General features: G+C 27.5%; 1 protein-coding gene across 4 annotated transcripts in view; it reads left to right on the forward strand.

The window, feature by feature from the left end:
• Window positions 1-3676: 3676 nt before the first annotated feature.
• The window catches only part of LOC127278774 (hemicentin-1), a 207002-nt gene continuing 193196 nt past the window's right edge, over window positions 3677-17482 (forward strand). For 2 of the 4 annotated variants that reach the window (XM_051300637.1, XM_051300638.1), the window contains exon 1: window positions 3677-4453. In XM_051300637.1, coding sequence (XP_051156594.1) covers window positions 4390-4453 — 64 coding nt within the window. In that variant the 5' untranslated portion in view covers window positions 3677-4389. The remainder of the gene's footprint in view (window positions 4454-17482) is intronic. The other 2 variants (XM_051300639.1, XM_051300636.1) reach the window with 1 other exon arrangement.

Here is a 17482-nt window from a genome sequence, read left to right on the forward strand (position 1 = left end):
TGAAATCGATTTTGATCTTGACTTATTCTAAAAAAAGAGCTTATATATGCAAAAATGTGGATTGCAAAATTGTTAAACGTTCTTGAAGAAGATGATGGAAGCGTATATATTTAAAATTAGTACACGTCAAAAGTGAGAATAACCAATGTGTATAGTTCAAATAAACATATATATTTCTTACATTATTATGATTCTATGAAATGATTAATTAATAAATTATTCCAAAATTAGTTCTTAAAATAAGTAAAATCGAAAATTTCAATTTTAGATTGGTCATCAGTATACCTTCTCTATATATACTATTTTCTTTACATCTTTTCTATTTTCAATTTTTTTTTCGATTTTCCATCTAGGGCTCGAAGGAAATGATTCACATTCCAGAAACTATAGTTCGTAAAATAGAAAGAAAAATCTGCACATCTATCTCACGAATTTCATCTAAGAAAATCTTGTGTTAGAAAAAAAAAACAATGAGATTAGTGAACAAAAAAAAATTCCCTCTGAACATTTGTAAATTTTTTATAAAAATTGATTGTTTTAAATATCTTGCCTAACAATCCGTTTTTTTTTTAAACCAATATACGAAATGTATTCTTGTGTGCAGGGAGAAAACATTTGTATACCTTATCCAAACTAATTTATAGTCAAATCGCCCAAAAAAGAAAAAAAAACAAACAAACGAACCAGAGAAAATCCAGCACACTGCCGGTGGTTTTTTTTTTCAACATGGCTCTTAACCTGTTCTTAATTGGGGCGTTTATTTTGCGCGAGAGCCCTGTCGAGTCAAAATCCCTTTGCATTATCTGTGTTCTCCAGGCGGGACACAAAATGTTCATCCGTACTTATATATACGAATGCACGTGAACAAACCAACGAACTTCAAATTTATATAGAGAAAATCACGTTGTAGAATATTTTCTAAAATTAAATCTGTTGCTCGCAGCATCAAAAGGCATTTGCGTGAATGGCGTAGGCAGCGAGAGAGAAATAGATAGATTCCTCTGAATGTTGTGAATCTCAAGAGATCTTAATTTCGTTAAAGTACCTCATCTCTAAAAGTCCAATGATGAAGTGCTCCACTCCCACTCCATTATATGTTTTATATATAAAATATTAAGTGTACATTCATGGTTCGTTGTTGCATACGGTATTTGATCATAAGTTATTTTTGAATTATATATATATATATATATACCTATCTAATCTTTTAAAAGCTATGGAAGCCACGTTATTTTGATTTTTCAAATTATATGTTTTTGATTCATAGTATTTTAAAAGTCAAAATAAAATTTCGATGGTTATACTTTATGCTTTTGATTTAGTAAAATTTAACTAAAAAAACAAACAGTGAGTCATTAATTCCAATTAGTTTAAAAAATTTTCCGCAGTTTCTGTTAAATTTTACTCCAGAAATAGTGAAATTTACTCCTGAAATAGTAAATGTTAATATTTCTAGAGTAAAAATTGCCAGAAATGCGCAGAAACTGCAGAAAGTTTAGGTTTTATTTTTAAAAGTAGTAAAAGTTATTTTATTCGTTTTTCTATTTTTCTCTGTGTAACAAAAAGAGTTAATTTTATACCTACGGAGTTAATCTAATCTTGGGAGTTGATTTTTAACTTCAAATATTATACTCCCACCGTCGGTTGCCTTTAAATCCCGAAATTTTTACACTGAAGAAAAGAGTGTTTGATTTTAACTTCCAATGGGACTCTAGAAAAGTCTTACACTTTTGGAATTAAAGCAAAGATAACAGAGTTATAATTTTATGCATAGGGAGTTAATCTAATCTAACTCTTGGAGTTGATTTTTAACTTCTAAAATTTTACTCCAAACTTTAGTTGCTTTTCAAATTTTTTTACAGTGTATGAACAGTTATAAATATTACACTGTAGGAAATTTCAGGAGTTAAAGACGAGAAGGGAGTAAAATTTTTGGAGTTAAAAATTAACTTAAAGAGTTAGATTAGATTAACTCCCTAGGCATAAAATTATAACTCTGTTATCATTTTTGCTTCAACTCCAAAATTGTGAGATTTTTCTAGAGTCCCATTAGGAGTTAAAATTGAAAACCCTTTATTTCAGTATAAAAATTTCGGGAGTTAAAGGCAACTGGAGTTGGGAGTAAAATTTGCAGAATTAAAAATCATCTCCAAGAGTTAGATAAGATTCCATTGAGAGTTAAAATCAAACACCATTTCTTTAGTGTAAAAATTTCGGGAGTTAAAGGCGGAAAATAGTAGTATTAGGAGTAAAATTTGCGGAGTTAAATATAAAACATCCTTTTCTTTAGTGTGAAAATTTCGGAAGTTAAATGCGGAAAGTAGTAGTAGTTAGAAGTAAAATTTGCGGAGTTAAATATAAAACACCCTTATATTCAGTGTAAAAATTTAGGGAGTTAAAGGTCACAGGAGTTGGAGTAAAATTTGCAGAGTTAAAAATCAACTCCAAGAGTTGAGATTCCATTGAGAGTTAAAATCAAACACTCTTTTCTTTAGTGTAAAAATTTTGGGAGTTAAAGGCGGAAAATAGTAGTAGTCAGGAGTAAAATTTGCGGAGTTAAATATAAAACACCCTTATATTCAGTGTAAAAATTTAGGAAGTTGGGAGTCACAGGAGTTGGGATTAAAATTTACGGAGTTAACAATCAACTCCAACAGTTAGATAACACTCCATTGGGAGATAAAATTAAACACCCTTCTCTTTAGTGTAAAAATTTCGGAAGTTAAAGGCGAAAAGTAGTAGTAGTTAGGAGTAAAATTTGCGGAGTTAAATATAAAACACCCTTATATTCAGTGTAAAAATTTAGGGAGTTAAAGGTCACAGGAGTTGGGAGTAAAATTTACGGAGTTAAAAATCAACTCCAACAGTTAGATAACACTCCATTGGGAGTTAAAATCAAACACCCTTTTCTTTAGTGTAAAAATTTCGGATGTTAAAGGCGAAAAGTAGTAGTAGTTAGGAGTAAAATTTGCGGAGTTAAATATCAAACACCCTTATCTTCAATGTAAAAATTTCGGGAGTTAAAGGTAACAGAAGTTGGGAGTAAAATTTTCAGAGTTAAAAATCAACTCCAACAGTTATATAACACTCCACTGGGAGTTAAAATCAAACACCCTTTTTCTCACTGTAAAAATTTGCGACCTTAATTGCAATCGAAGTTCGGAGTGAAATTTTTCGAGTTAAAACTCTACTCTATATTTGATTTAAATTTTCTACTTAATCAATTTAAATTTTCTAATTAAAAACAAAAAAAAGAAATTTCTCTTTATTTAAATATATATTGAAAGAACGCATGTATTGTAAATATTGATGTGTTTTAAGCGTTTTAAAATCCCTCGTGTCCTCTTTAAGACTTATCCCATGGACTTGTGTGACCTGTCTATTGAAACTGTCTAAAAAGAAGACATGTCCAATGAAACACTTGAGATTTTCCCTCGTTCGACTCGTCACCCCAACTCGACCCCAGTGGGTTTCCACCTGCATCCCCGGACAGCCGGTGTATATATATATATATTAGTGAGTTGTGTGTGTGTGTGTGTGTATATATAGATGATGTAGTAAGTTGTGTATATATGTGAGTGGTTCCCATAGACTTGCGCATTGGCTTACACAACAGGGACGACGAAGACGACGACAGGTGCGCGATGTCGTCCGAAATTGAACGAACTGAAGCGCTCGGCAGTTTCGCGAAGCCTGCTCCACATATCGTTGCTGATTCAAGGCAGTCGTTCGCGGCTTCAACCCTCGTACGGCTGCCGCGTTTATTCCCCAATTCTTATATACAATCTATAGATATACACATATATATATCACATCGATAGTTTTTTTCAATTTTGATCTATAGATCATGACATCATTAAGCGGCTAAAAAATTTCCCGCGCTTTTTTTCTTTCAACACATTTGTTGCAAAAAATAATTTTTTTTGGCATTTTTCTCCCCCCCCCCTTTTTCGAACAAAATGTTTTTGGTGTTAATTTTGTAAACTTTTTGGTGTTAATTTTTAATTAAATTTTTTTTTGTGTGTTAATTTTGTGGAACCGTGCGCGTAAATTGGAGTAATTGGAGAGGGGAAAAAAGGGGTTTTATTTAGTTATTTTTTTTTTTTTTGTATCATCGAACGTGAAAAAAGTGTGTGAGGAATTAAACGTGCAAAAAAAGGGCCTGCTCAACTTTCTATATGTTGATTTAAGGAAGGTGCCTTTTTTTGTTGGGGGGGGGGGTTATATTTGGAAAGAAGAGGAAAGAAAAAAAAAAGTGCTGCTTTCGATGTAGCGTGACTTCATATATATGTGTAATCGCCGTGTTGCCCGGGGGTTTTCAAATTGGTACGCTTGAAGAAGAAAAAGGAAGTGGACCAACCGGAAGACTCCAGGAGAGTTAGGATAGAGATGGCATCTCGTGTACTCGGACTTCTGCTCTTCACACATTTTGTTCTCGCTTCGGGCGTCAAAGGTGAGCAATTTTTGTTTTTTTTTTTCTAAAAAAAAAGAAACAGAATATTTTCTCATTCAAAATTTGAAAGTTTGTGCCCAAGAGAAAAAATTGTTTCCCCCCCCCCATTGAGGGAAAATTGTCTTTTTTGTTTTTTTTTAATTATCGCTCAAATTCTCATTCTCCAATTTTCTGCGAATAGACATTATAAACAATGGTCCAGAAGTTTTTTTGTACTGTTTCTTAATTAAGAAACTTTATTCGAAGAATGTTTTTTGCGTTTGTTTTTGCTATAAATTTGTTTTTGACTATTGATAAAAAAAAATGGTTTTTTTTTCAGGGATGTTTTCTAACACTTTCAAAGGCTAGTATTATAGAAATTGTCAAAATAAATATAATGTTGAATTGCTAGAAACAATTAAGATTCTATGGTGATTAAAAAGTTTCTCACGAGACTTAAATTGTATATTCCTTAACGGAAAAGTAATGCTAGGCTTTTTAAAAGAAAGGATATTTCCACGGTCTGACGATCACCCACATTCTTATACACATATATATATATATATATTGTTAGTGGGTGCCAGATGGGCCAATTTAAAAGTCAGGTGTGGCCAGACGCGAAAGTTTCTTTTTAGTATACGTAATATGTCTTACGCGGAATTATTTCTGAATGTTTATTTTTTTTTTGTGCACTATTAACAAAATTAAAATTTTCAACAATCAAATAAAATGATTTTTTTATTCTGTAATTTTTTTTTTTTAAAATTAAAAAAAAAATTACTGCAGCAATAAAAAAAATGTACATTAAAATTAAAAATTTATTTTTGAAGCTGTATTTTATATTTAAAGTTACAAAAAACAAATTCGGAATTCGGATCTTCTATAAATTTTTTATAGTTTAGCAAAATAATAATATAATAGCGATAAATTTTTACAATTTTCATCAAAATGTAGATTGAATATATATATATTTTTTTTTTATTTCAAAAAAAATTATTTATTCTATGCATAAATTTAGTGAAGATTCATATAAATTAGAATACTTTGTTATTTGAATTTCATTTAGATTATTTATTATTATAAATTGAGTGTACTTCATTCTAATCATGTTTATCCCTAAGTTCTTGAGATAGGATCATAAAACTTTTACAACCTTTATTTGACATGAGGGGGAGGGATAAAACAACCTTTGAAACTTTGGAAACTCATTCGATTTTTCTTTTTATATTTCAATATAAATATTTGATCTAGTTTCTCAACTGCTATAAAAACATTTGAAATATCAATAAGTAGTTGAACATTATTTACTTTTCACGTGTACAATATATATATATATATATATATATATATATATATATATATATATATATATATATGTAAAAAAAAGAGATAAAATCGATAACAAGAAAAAAAATTTTAATTAATTTTCTTTTCAATATGTAATTAAAATAGAATAGCATTTTTTTTTTTTTGAAAAGATTTTCCCCACTAATTATATAGTATTTTATGAAGTGAAGTAAATTAAAAAATGGTTTGGCTTATTCTACTTGAGAGAGAAAATTCAATTAAATATTGTGAGAAATAAAAAAAAGTGTGAAGAGAGAGAGAGAGAGGCATATCTTTTATTTTTGTTATGATAAAAGATTTTAAATCATAAAACTGCAATCCTTTTAATCCGTATTGTGCACCTGGAAAGACAATGAGGACCGTCCTCTCGCTTATAGCCTGAAGGGCCAAGTAAAAGAGATATATATATACATTTTGAAAACTTTAAAGAAACTTTTAGCATTGTTCAGTTTAAAACAAGAAAATAACGTTTTGCAAAAAAAAAGAAAAGAAAAGAAAACTGTCACATTAGGCAATAGAAAGAAATAAGGGTCTATTTTTCTTTTTACCACTCGCACGCATACTTCTTTTTGTATCTTTTCACCATTTTCTCTTTGAATAGAAAATTAATAATTATTCAGTGAGATATTTTTTTTTCATTCTTTTTTTTTGAAATTGAATTTTTTTTCCAGTAAATTATTAATTTTTTTTGTGGAAATATTTATAAATAATAAAGCGTTTTTTTTTTAATTTAAATTTTCTTATTTTCAATAAACTTTTTTTGTTACGGAAAAAAAAACGGGTAAATGGAAGAAACATTGCATTACTTGGAAACAAAATTCTGTCTTATCTTTAATTATTTTCTCCCCATTTTTTTTCCTCTAATAATCTCTTGCTGCTCTCTCTCTCTCTTTTTTTTGAGAAAGAGAGCGAAAGATTATTATCATCATCTACTATGAATTCCATTAAACATTACATTTTCATTTCTCTCTTTAAATAATAATTATTATCATTCGAATTCCATTTTCATTTCTCTTTAAATAATAATAATAATTCGAGCTTTTGAATTGTGCTTTAGACTGTTAAGCATTCCAATTGCTATATATAGTCTCGTGAAGCTATTTTCTTGTCCCAAACTAATAATACGTTACATTTTCTACAAAGTTAAAATGTATCTCTCTTCCTTTTACTTTGCTACAGCCCAGGACATTTCTCATTGTCTTTTCAAAGATGTACAGCGCTATACAAATTAAAACAAAGAATTGTTTTTTTATTTACAGTAAATAAAATTATTTTTCAATTTTTTTTTTGTACTTTATAATAAAATATATATTTATTATATTTAAAAAAAAAGATTGTTTTTCTTTTAACGCAAAGTAAAATTTTCTAACTACACACAAAGAAATTGTATATTTGTCTCAGAACCAAATAAATTTTTATTTGATTTAAATAAAAAATTTTATTTACACCAAATAAATAGGCGTGAGACAAATATACGTTTATTTAACTCAAATATATATTATATTTGGTTCAAATAAAACATTTCTCTAGGTGTATGGTTTAGAGAAATTTACGATTCTAGGACTATTATTTATTTCGTAAATTGGATATTGAGAGTCTGTTGTCGTTTTATCGAGTTCTCTTCTGTTTTGTCTTTATTCATTGACTTTACACAAATGTACCTTGTATACATACATAGATTATCGTTTGACAAAAAGAGAAAAATTATCTAGTTTGCTGTTTTACTTTGTTAAATCTTTTAGATAAAGATAAATTGCCTTCTAAACTCTACCAAAGAGAAAATATTACACAACATAGTGGTGGTATAAAAATTTAATAAAATTTACTGCGTACATTGTCATGTTATATTTTGTCTATGGAAAAAAAATGAAATATGTAATAAATATAGAAATATTTGTTATAAAATAATATTTTTACTCATATTCATATATTCATTTTATACGGATGATGTTGATTCATAGGTATATATGAAAAAATAATTTCAAATATAATCGGTTAATTTAGAAAATAAACGTTTATGATTTCTCGTTGAAAAATACATTTTTGATTACTGCAGGTAAGAAAAAGGGGGGGGGGGTTAATAAAATCAAAAGTAAAAAATTAATGATGTATGTTGATTGGTTTTTCAATTGAATTGAAATGCAGTTAGTGCAATTGAAGATATAGGGATGGACGAAATCTTGCAATTGGTTTTAGAAGGTTTGAGATGCTCCAATCGTTCTTCTTGTATTTCACGAAACCCGTTTATATACAATGGAAAGGTAAAGCATAGTTAGTGTATATATAGGGGGTGGACGATCGTTTCATTGGCCGATAAGTTGAGCTCACTGTCGACTATCCTATCCAAGTCACGTTCGTGATACGTTGTTGGCGTCACTAAGCTTTTCTTCTATAGACCCTCAAGCTCACGAGTATATACATATATATATATATATATATATATATATATATATATATACATACGACTGATTTATGTGCAAAGATCGATGACGCAAAGGTGCACTTCACGAAACTATATAGATACATACAAAGATTTTCAAGGAGAATGTTACTCAGCGACAATTTTGAGAATTCTGGAAATAGGCACTCTGGCCTAGATCTCACTCTCTTGAGTATCACTTATATTGTATCCATTGAATGTATGTGCCAATAGAGAAAATTTCAGCAATTATTTAATTTTACTTTTTTAGTGAAAATTTTTAAATTATCATTTTGTGACATAATTTTAATGTGATTCTTTCTATTAGACTGTAAAAAAAGTATCGAGGTATCAATATAGAACCAAAAGTATCTACACTGTAAAACGAAAGATATTAATTTAATACCAACATTAGGTACTAAATTGCCTATTAGTTCTATTTTAATACCTAAAATTGGTACTATTTTTAGTATCTTCTTTTTACAGTGTATAGTCGGTATTAAATTATTACCAATATTTCTACAGGGTCAGCCGTGGTAAATCCGAACGCTAATTATTTTAGTTTAATTAAAATTTTAAAAAATAAGTTAGACATGAGAATTTTTATCTCAGATCCTCTTCAAGAGATTCTAAGTATTATTCCATTTTTTGTTTTGTTAATTAGCAACAGCATAAACAAAAATAATGAGTATTGCAAAAATGATTGAAAATCAAAAATGATACTCTTTCAGTATTTTGTCTCGTATTTGAAGAAAATGAAGCTAAAAATTCATTTTATTATTTATAATTGTTTGTTATGAATACTAGAACAGAAATTATTTTTGATTTTTGCCTTCTGTAAAATTTTATTAATAATATCAGACACGTTCGTATTTACCCCGGACAATTGGAAAACCGGGGTAAATCCGAACGGTATTTTCAATAATTTTTTCTTATATCAAAAATTGTTTTTTTTTTATTACACTATTATTTTAACATTATAAAAGTACATAGAAAAAAGTTTTTCTTTCTATATGTATCCTCGTTAGTAATTAGTAAGCAAAAACTTAATCTCTATTCTCTCGAAGGAGTGTTCCACTTTTTTTGTTAAATGCTCTCTAAATCTGAATTAGTAAAAGTGTTTACTAATTTGAATTAGTGACTCACTTTTTGCTTATGAATTAGTAAAATTTTACTAATTATTAGTAACTTTTACTAACAATTAGTAAAATTTAACTAATACTAAAGCAAAAAGTGAGTCACTAATTTAAATTAGTAAACATTATTACTAATTCAGATTTAGAGAGTGGTTTGTTGAAAAAAGTTTTTCAGGATCTTAATAAAATTTGGTATTCTACGGTTCTTGGAGTCACTGATTACCAATTTGAAGTCAGTTTTTCAAAATTCAAAATGGCGGATCCAATATGGCGGACGAGAATTAAAAAATTCATTGGATTCGCTCGAAAATTGTTACTCGTGGGGGGTTTCAGGGTCGCTGATTACGAATTTGGAGTTAGCAAATTTGATCATTTTTAAAAATAAGTTTTAGGAAAGTCCGCCATTTTGAATTTAAAAAATTTGACTTTTATTTTTGTATTTACATTCAATCACTCCAAAATACTTTCTGTAGCAAGTTTTGCAAAAATCCATTATGATTTGATAAAGTTATTGAAGGTTTTAATTGTGTAATGAATTTTAATTTTTAACCTGTTTGATTTTTGTATTTATATATGCGCAGAAAATTAAAAGGCATTAAAATAAGCTTATTACAATATATTATTACATTTTTTTATTATCGTATTTTTTTGAGTTTTTATATAAGTTTAACAATTGCAATACTTTAAATTTAATTTCCCTAAGATTTTTCTAAAATACATCAGTGGGGCGTTCGTATTTACCCCGGTATTTAAGGAAAGTTGCAAAGTATCGAGGTAAATACGAACGCTAAGTTTCCTGCGATTGTAATTTATCAAAAAAATTTTGCTACCCCATAAAATTGTTCTATGGAAGTAAAGTAACAACTTCATGCACCAGAATACAGGAAGTATTGTCATTTAAAATAAAAAAAAAACTTATGTTATTGTTGAAACTTACTAAAAGCGTACGGATTTACCCCGGCTGACCCTAGAATCAATTTTGAAAGTTTATTCTTAAAAAGAAAATAAATTCCAAAAAAATTAAGTGATTTTAATGTGTAAAAATTTTGCTCGAAAAAAAAGAATTTTTTAATTTTTTCTATAAACGGTAGGTGCGAACCTCTCTCTCTCTATATATATATATATATAGGGTATAATTCAAACTATCAAACATACAAATATTTGCCGAATAAAATGAACGAAGGCTTTTTTACTCTTCAAGTTGGTAAATGGCATCTTGGAATAAGGAAATTTTTTTTTTCATATATTTTCTTTGTAATATAAAAGAATATGCATTAGATTGGACGTTTTTATCATATTCTTAAGTCATTTTCACATTTTAAGTGTCTTGATGAGAAACGACTTTCCATTAAAATAGATGAATTTTTATCTAACTGCGCTGTTATATAGCAAATTATTCTTTTTATAAAGAGAAGCTTTACAAAAAATATAGAATATGAAAAAAAACCACTGTCTTCTTTTCGTGAAATGTAATTTTTTCTTTTTTTTTTTTAATAAGGTTTTAGCAGTTTTGGTCGAGGGGTCGGTTCATTTAAAGTGGATGTACGCGAGAGCACTTCATTTTACGCTTATCAATCTTAGTTATAAAGTTTAAATGAAATTAGTTTTTGGTATGTCGGACAAGTACATATAACGATGGAGGAGAATGTGAGCTTTATATATATATATATATGTAACTTTCGCTATATTCTCTTCTATCCCTATGAAGCATTTAAATATACCCGCGTAGCAGATGAAAATAATTACAGTGTGTCTCTGTTCACACGATAATAATTAGATATGTTCGACGCAAATGTTTCATGATTAGATTACAACACTTGGGAAATGATTATATTTTTACAAAAAAATTACTAAAAACTAGAAAGAATATTTAATAAATTATTTTATTTTTAAATAAATAAAAGTATAGTAAATAATCAAAAATTATAGAGAAAAAAATCACCCTCTCTTATTACTCGAATCACTTTAGAAAATTATAGAAAAAAAGAAATGTAAAAATATTTTAGCAGATCTTATTATTCAGATTAAGAGCAATCTTGTGATTAAGATAATTTCCGTCATTAAGCGCACTGATTGGTAATACTAATGACATCACGTCCAAGAGACGTGTGTTCAACTTAATTAATCAAAGGTATTGGTTCCTATAGTAAATCCAAACAAATACTTTGACTTATTTTTAAATTTCAGTGTATTATAATATAAATTTTAGAGTGTATAAATCATTTATTCCAACAAACAATTAGTCATGTACAGTAAAGGTGTTATATACATATATATATATATATTGTTTGGTGGCATTATTCTCTATATATATTTTTCGCGGACAAATAACCTATTATTTACTGAATCCAATTAATATTGCGCGCGGGAATAATATTCAGAATTTGACGTATTTTGTGCGCTTTGGTAAATATATTTACTAATCCCGGATGCTTGTGTTGAGAGTAGACATTTATGGGCACATGGTACGCAATTAATCGCATTACAAACAGTAGCCCATATTAGGTCACTTAACTTGCGTTAGTTAAACCCTCCAGCAAGTTAATCTTCGGAAGTTTGACTTTGCACCACGCAGCCACTATCAAAGTTCACCTAAATCACAGTTCGGGTCGACCAAATTGAAACTAACGAAGCTCCAGTTTAAGGATGTCTTTAAGGGACAGACGACACATTTACAAAAGTTACTTTTCCCAACGCAGAAACTGTAACAAGACATTTATACATATATATATGTTTTTTAAACTGTATTTTGAATTTATTTTTAAATTTAGTTATTTTTAAACTATAAAAGTAAAAATAATTCCAACGCAGTGTTTTCCATTTTTCTTTTGAATTAGTGAGAATTCTTTCACTAATTCAAATGAAAAGAAAAAGAAAAGAAATTTAAAAAAAAAAAAACAATTTCTGTATTTGTACCAATAATTTTTGGTATTTGAAACAAATACCCTTTTAATTGACTCAATAATTATTTAATATATAAATATTTATTTGATAATTAGTCAAGTAACCAATTATTTGAATCAAATAATTTTTTTTTCAGTATAATTAAATTCGAATTCGGGAATAATTTTATAAAATAGTATATTAAATATCAAGGGAGGAAAGGTGTGATAGAAAATAATTTTTTTTTTCCTTATACTGATCTTGATTAATTTTGAATAAAATTGTTACTATTTTATTATTAAATTTTCCTTAAAATAAAATTTGTCAAGAAAACTTTCCCTTTTCGATAAAATTTTCCTCTATATTGCAAAATAATTCAATTGAATATTGATTTAATTTAAATAAATAAAAAAAAATTTTTTTTCCTTTTTTATTTCAGAAAAATTAAAAATGTCAAAAATTGCTTTTTTTTGTATATTTATGTTCTCGCGTATGTTTAATGATAAACCATATCCATCAAAGTGAAAATTTATATACATTCACGTCATAGAATTGTAATTAGAATACAAACTTTATGTTACCATTATAACTTTAATTTATTCTCATTACTCAAATAATTAACCATTCATGAAAACTTGTTTTGTCTTTGAGAAACTTTCTACACTTCGTTAGGTTAATTAAGATCAGTATAATTAATGAATTAAACAAAGAGTCATATACAAACGGTAAAGACAATATTATATAGTTTCTATATCTAATTAAAGAAACATATAATAAAAATTACTTCTGTGTCAGTAATCAAAAAGTATTTTTTTTTTTGTATTTACGATATTTTATTCATCTCATAAAATTTTGCTAATTTAATCAATTAGCAATTACAAAATTCAATTTACTGAATTTAATTTAAAATAGTTTTAATATTAGAATATATTAAAAATATTACGTATTTTTATTTCTGTAATAAATTTTTCAAAAATGGATAGCAGTTTTTCTTCTTTTTTTTCATGTAGATTATTTAATTTCAAATTCGTAATAATTTTTTCTGTGTCGCTATATTTTACGTTTATATTTTTAACCATGTGACATTTCGCCTCTATTCTGAAGCTTTTTTCGAAAAAAAAAAAAAAATATATGTGTGTGTGGTAGATAAGTTTGTTAAGGCACGCAAAAACCTCCGTAGAATGCACACGTATACGCATAAAACTGATATTTGAAATCTGATGGTGAATAACATATATATGTATAGCCAGCAAAAATGTGTACAACAAACCATGATAGAAATAGAGAGTCAATACTAAAATTATGGGAGCGAGAGCAAAAAAAAAAAAAAAAATGGGGGGGGGGCACTCGAATCCAGAGAGAGCACGGCTGTATCTTTTCCGGATTCGTGTCACCTGCTGGCAAAGAGGAGTGATGTATCGAAACTCGTATGTCACTACTACTATTTCTCTTAATTTATATGGCATACTGCATTTCAATTTTTTTTTTTTATTTTGAAAGAGAGATTCATTTACATTCCTTCACTTCCTACCCACAACAGTCAATTTTTTGTTGTGAAAAGCAAATTTTTCATTTATTTATTGAAAAAATATTTCTGTACGGAAAATAATTATCTTTTTTTTACTAAAACAATTTTTATGATTTGTTTCCCTCTCTTACAATTATATATAATAATAAAATGCTTGGTCTGTCCTTCTGTTCTAACTTGCAGTTGGTCTTTACTGATTTCACGTGTTTTTTGAATATTGTAATATTATGACATGTCAAATTTGTGTAACATTTTGACAAATCTTTTTCTCATTTTTGCCAAAGTTGTATAATTGTGTTTCCAAATTTTAGAATTGGTTTCATTAAAATTTCTTTATAATAAACGATTACATACACGAATTCGCGCGTTTCTTTTAACTTGTTATAAAATAAAATTGGATATTTTTATTCTTTTTTAAATACAGTACAAGTGTTACATTTTTTTACCGTAATATACATTGTTATACAAGAAAAAAAATAAGTATGACATAATGTTTGATTTCTGAGTAAGTTTATAAGGGATTTTTTCATTTTCCAGGAAAATATTCTATCTAAAAAAAATGGAATAAAATTGATTGTTCTTATTCTCTTGCAATTTAGGTTCAATTGGTAGGGTTTTTTGAAGGTAATGAGTGATGTTTTAAGGTAAAAAAATAATGGAGACATGCTATTTAATTTTATTTGACTTTGTAAGGGATTTTTTCATTTTCCAGGAAAACATATAAAAAAATCGAAAAAAATTGATTATTCTTATTCTATTGCAATTTAGGTTCAATTGGTAGGTTTTTTTTTAAGGTAATTCGTGTTGTTTTAAGGTAAAAAAATAATAGAGACATGCTGATTAATTTTTTTTGACTTTGTAAGGGATTTTTTCATTTTCCAGGAAAACATTCTATCTAAAAATATGGTATAAAATTGATTGTTCTTATTCTCTTGCAATTTAGGTTCAATTGGTAGGGTTTTTTGAAGGTAATGAGTGATGTTTTAAGGTAAAAAAATAATGGAGACATGCTGTTTAATTTTATTTGACTTTGTAAGGGATTTTTTCATTTTCCAGGAAAACATTCTATCTAAAAAAATCGAAAAAATTGATTATTCTTATTCTATTGCAATTTAGGTTCAATTGGTAGGTTTTTTTAAAGGTTCTTTGAAGGTAAAAAAATAATAGAGACATGCTGATTAATTTTATTTGAATTTGTAAGGAATTTTTTCATTTTCCAGGAAAACATTCTATTCAAAAAAATGGAATAAAATTGATTATTCTGAGTCTACTGCAATTTAGGTTCAATTGGTAGGTTTTTTTGAAGGTACTAAGTGTTGTTTTAAAGTAAAAAAATAATAGCGACATGCTGATTAATTTTATTTGAATTTGTAAGGAATTTTTTCATTTTCCAGGAAAACATTCTATTCAAAAAAGTGGAATAAAATTGATTATTCTTAGTCTACTGCAATTCAGGTTCAATTGGTAGGTTTTTTTAAAGGTTTTAGGTGTTGTTTTAAGGTAAAAAAAATAATAGAGACATGCTTAATGATTTTATTAGAATTTCTGAGGAATTTTTTCATTTTCCAGGAAAACATTCTATTCAAAAATATGGAATAAAATTGATTATTCTTAGTGTACTGCAATTTAGGTTCAATTGGTAGGTTTTTTTGAAGGTTCTTTGAAGGTTCTTTGAAGGTAAAAAAATTATAGAGACATGCTGATTAATTTTATTTGAATTTTTTTCGAATTTTTTAACTTTCCAGGAAAACATTCTATTCAAAAAAATGCAATGAAATTGGTTATTCTTAGTCTACTGCAATTTAGGTTCAATTTGTAGGTTTTTTTAAAGGTACTAAGTATTGTTTTAAGGTAAAAAAAATAAATAAATAGAGTTGGTCTATACTGATTTCACGTGTTTTTTGAATTGTAATGTTATCACGTGTCAAATTTGTGTCAGATTTTGTAAATTACTTTTCTTATTTTTAACGAAGATGTGTTTTCAAATTTCGGAATTGGTTTCTTTAAATTTTTTTTTTAAATTAAACGGAGGAATATTTAATTTCGCGCGCGTTTAATTTTGCTAGTAATTTTATAATATTTATAATTTTTTTTCTCTTCTTTTAGTTAATAAAAAAATACATAGTAATTTTATAAATGCGAGTCCATTTTAAGATAGAATAAATATTTTTAACTTGAATAGAATGGTTTAGTTGAATGGCGGAACAAGGATTCAGTATATATATATATATATATATATATATATATATATATATATATATATATATATATATATACGAAAAGGTTAAAAAAAAATAATCCTCCCTCCCTCACACAGCTTCCTAACAAGACCCAAGATGTTGTAGTTGAACAAAAGTGGTGTATTAATTATTTCGTTAAAACCCCCTCGATCTTCATTATCTTTTCATGAGGGGCTTGAAAATCGTGCCTAGAGAAAGAATATTGTCGACTTTTTTGAGATTTACTCTCTCTACGTTATACTAACTTTCACAATTTAGTTGTTAAACAAGGTACACAAATTTTCTTTTGTTTTCATTTCATACATATTTAATTCGATTATTTATCGTTATCTGGATATAGTAAAATAATTGAAATTTAATTTTATTTCATTAATTGAATAATAATTGTAATTATTTTTCATAATAAAAAAAAAAAAAATTGAAATGAATTATTTGTCATTATTAATAGAATCTTGGACAAAAAAAATATAGAATTTTTGAATAAAACATAATTTTTATGATTTTTCCAATTTTCTCTTCTACGAAAGGCAGGATATGATTATATAAAAGATGAATGAGAAGAAAATTGGATATAATATATTTTTGGAATTGTATTTCAAGAATTTTTTTCATAAAAATTCTTTGATGTTTGAAAAGAAAAATTAATAGTATCTTATTTTAATTTGTGATAATTTTTTTTTTTTTTTTGAGAGGAAATTGAAATAATTCTCGTAATCTTCTATTCGGAGGAATATACATTTCTTGAGGCGAAGATTTAAAGAAAAGGCATTATGCTTTTTTCTGTTTATGCATATAAATATATAATATATATGTAGTTTAACAAAAGAAAATGTACATGAATATGTTTAGAAGGCTTTAGTCCCAAGTTTGTTGGGTAAGAATGGTTGAAGCCACAAACGTTTGCCTGGCCGCGGGGTAAATTCTTAGTCGCTTGATACTCGAAGCACGAACTCGATTCTCCGAACGCTGGAGGCACCCTCCCCCATCCCTCTCTTTCTCTATATACTGTACGCTTGAAAACGACGTCCGCCTCGAGCTTTCCTCTACCCTGGCTTAGGGTAGTTTGAATTAAGCCCATGTAGACAACTCGTTATGTCGTTATGTAGCCGAGGCAACGATACAGCTCTCTGAACGAGTATCTGAAACTGGATAGTCGTTATGTCTTTCACTTTCTTGATTCCACGATGAGAGAGAACGAGAAAGAGAGACAGAGAAAGAGAGAGGGTCACTTGAGAAACAAGATAGGTCACATATATTCGAACCAAATACATAATTTAGTTTCATTTAAAAACAAAAAAAGAAAACGATTCTCAGAGGGATAAATAAAAAAATTTATTTATCTCAAAATAATAAAAATATTTTCATAAAATTTTTAAGGGGGTAAATAAAATTTTTATTGTACCAAATTAAATTTATTTCAAAATTGATCTATAAAAAATAAAATTTTGTACATAATTTTATCAATTAATATTTGAAGATATAGTAAAATTAATTTGA

Source organism: Leptopilina boulardi, unplaced genomic scaffold (assembly GCF_019393585.1).
Source record: "Leptopilina boulardi isolate dan_hultmark-lab unplaced genomic scaffold, ZJU_Lbou_2.1 LbouV2_211, whole genome shotgun sequence".
Classification (NCBI taxonomy): Eukaryota; Metazoa; Arthropoda; class Insecta; order Hymenoptera; family Figitidae; genus Leptopilina; species Leptopilina boulardi.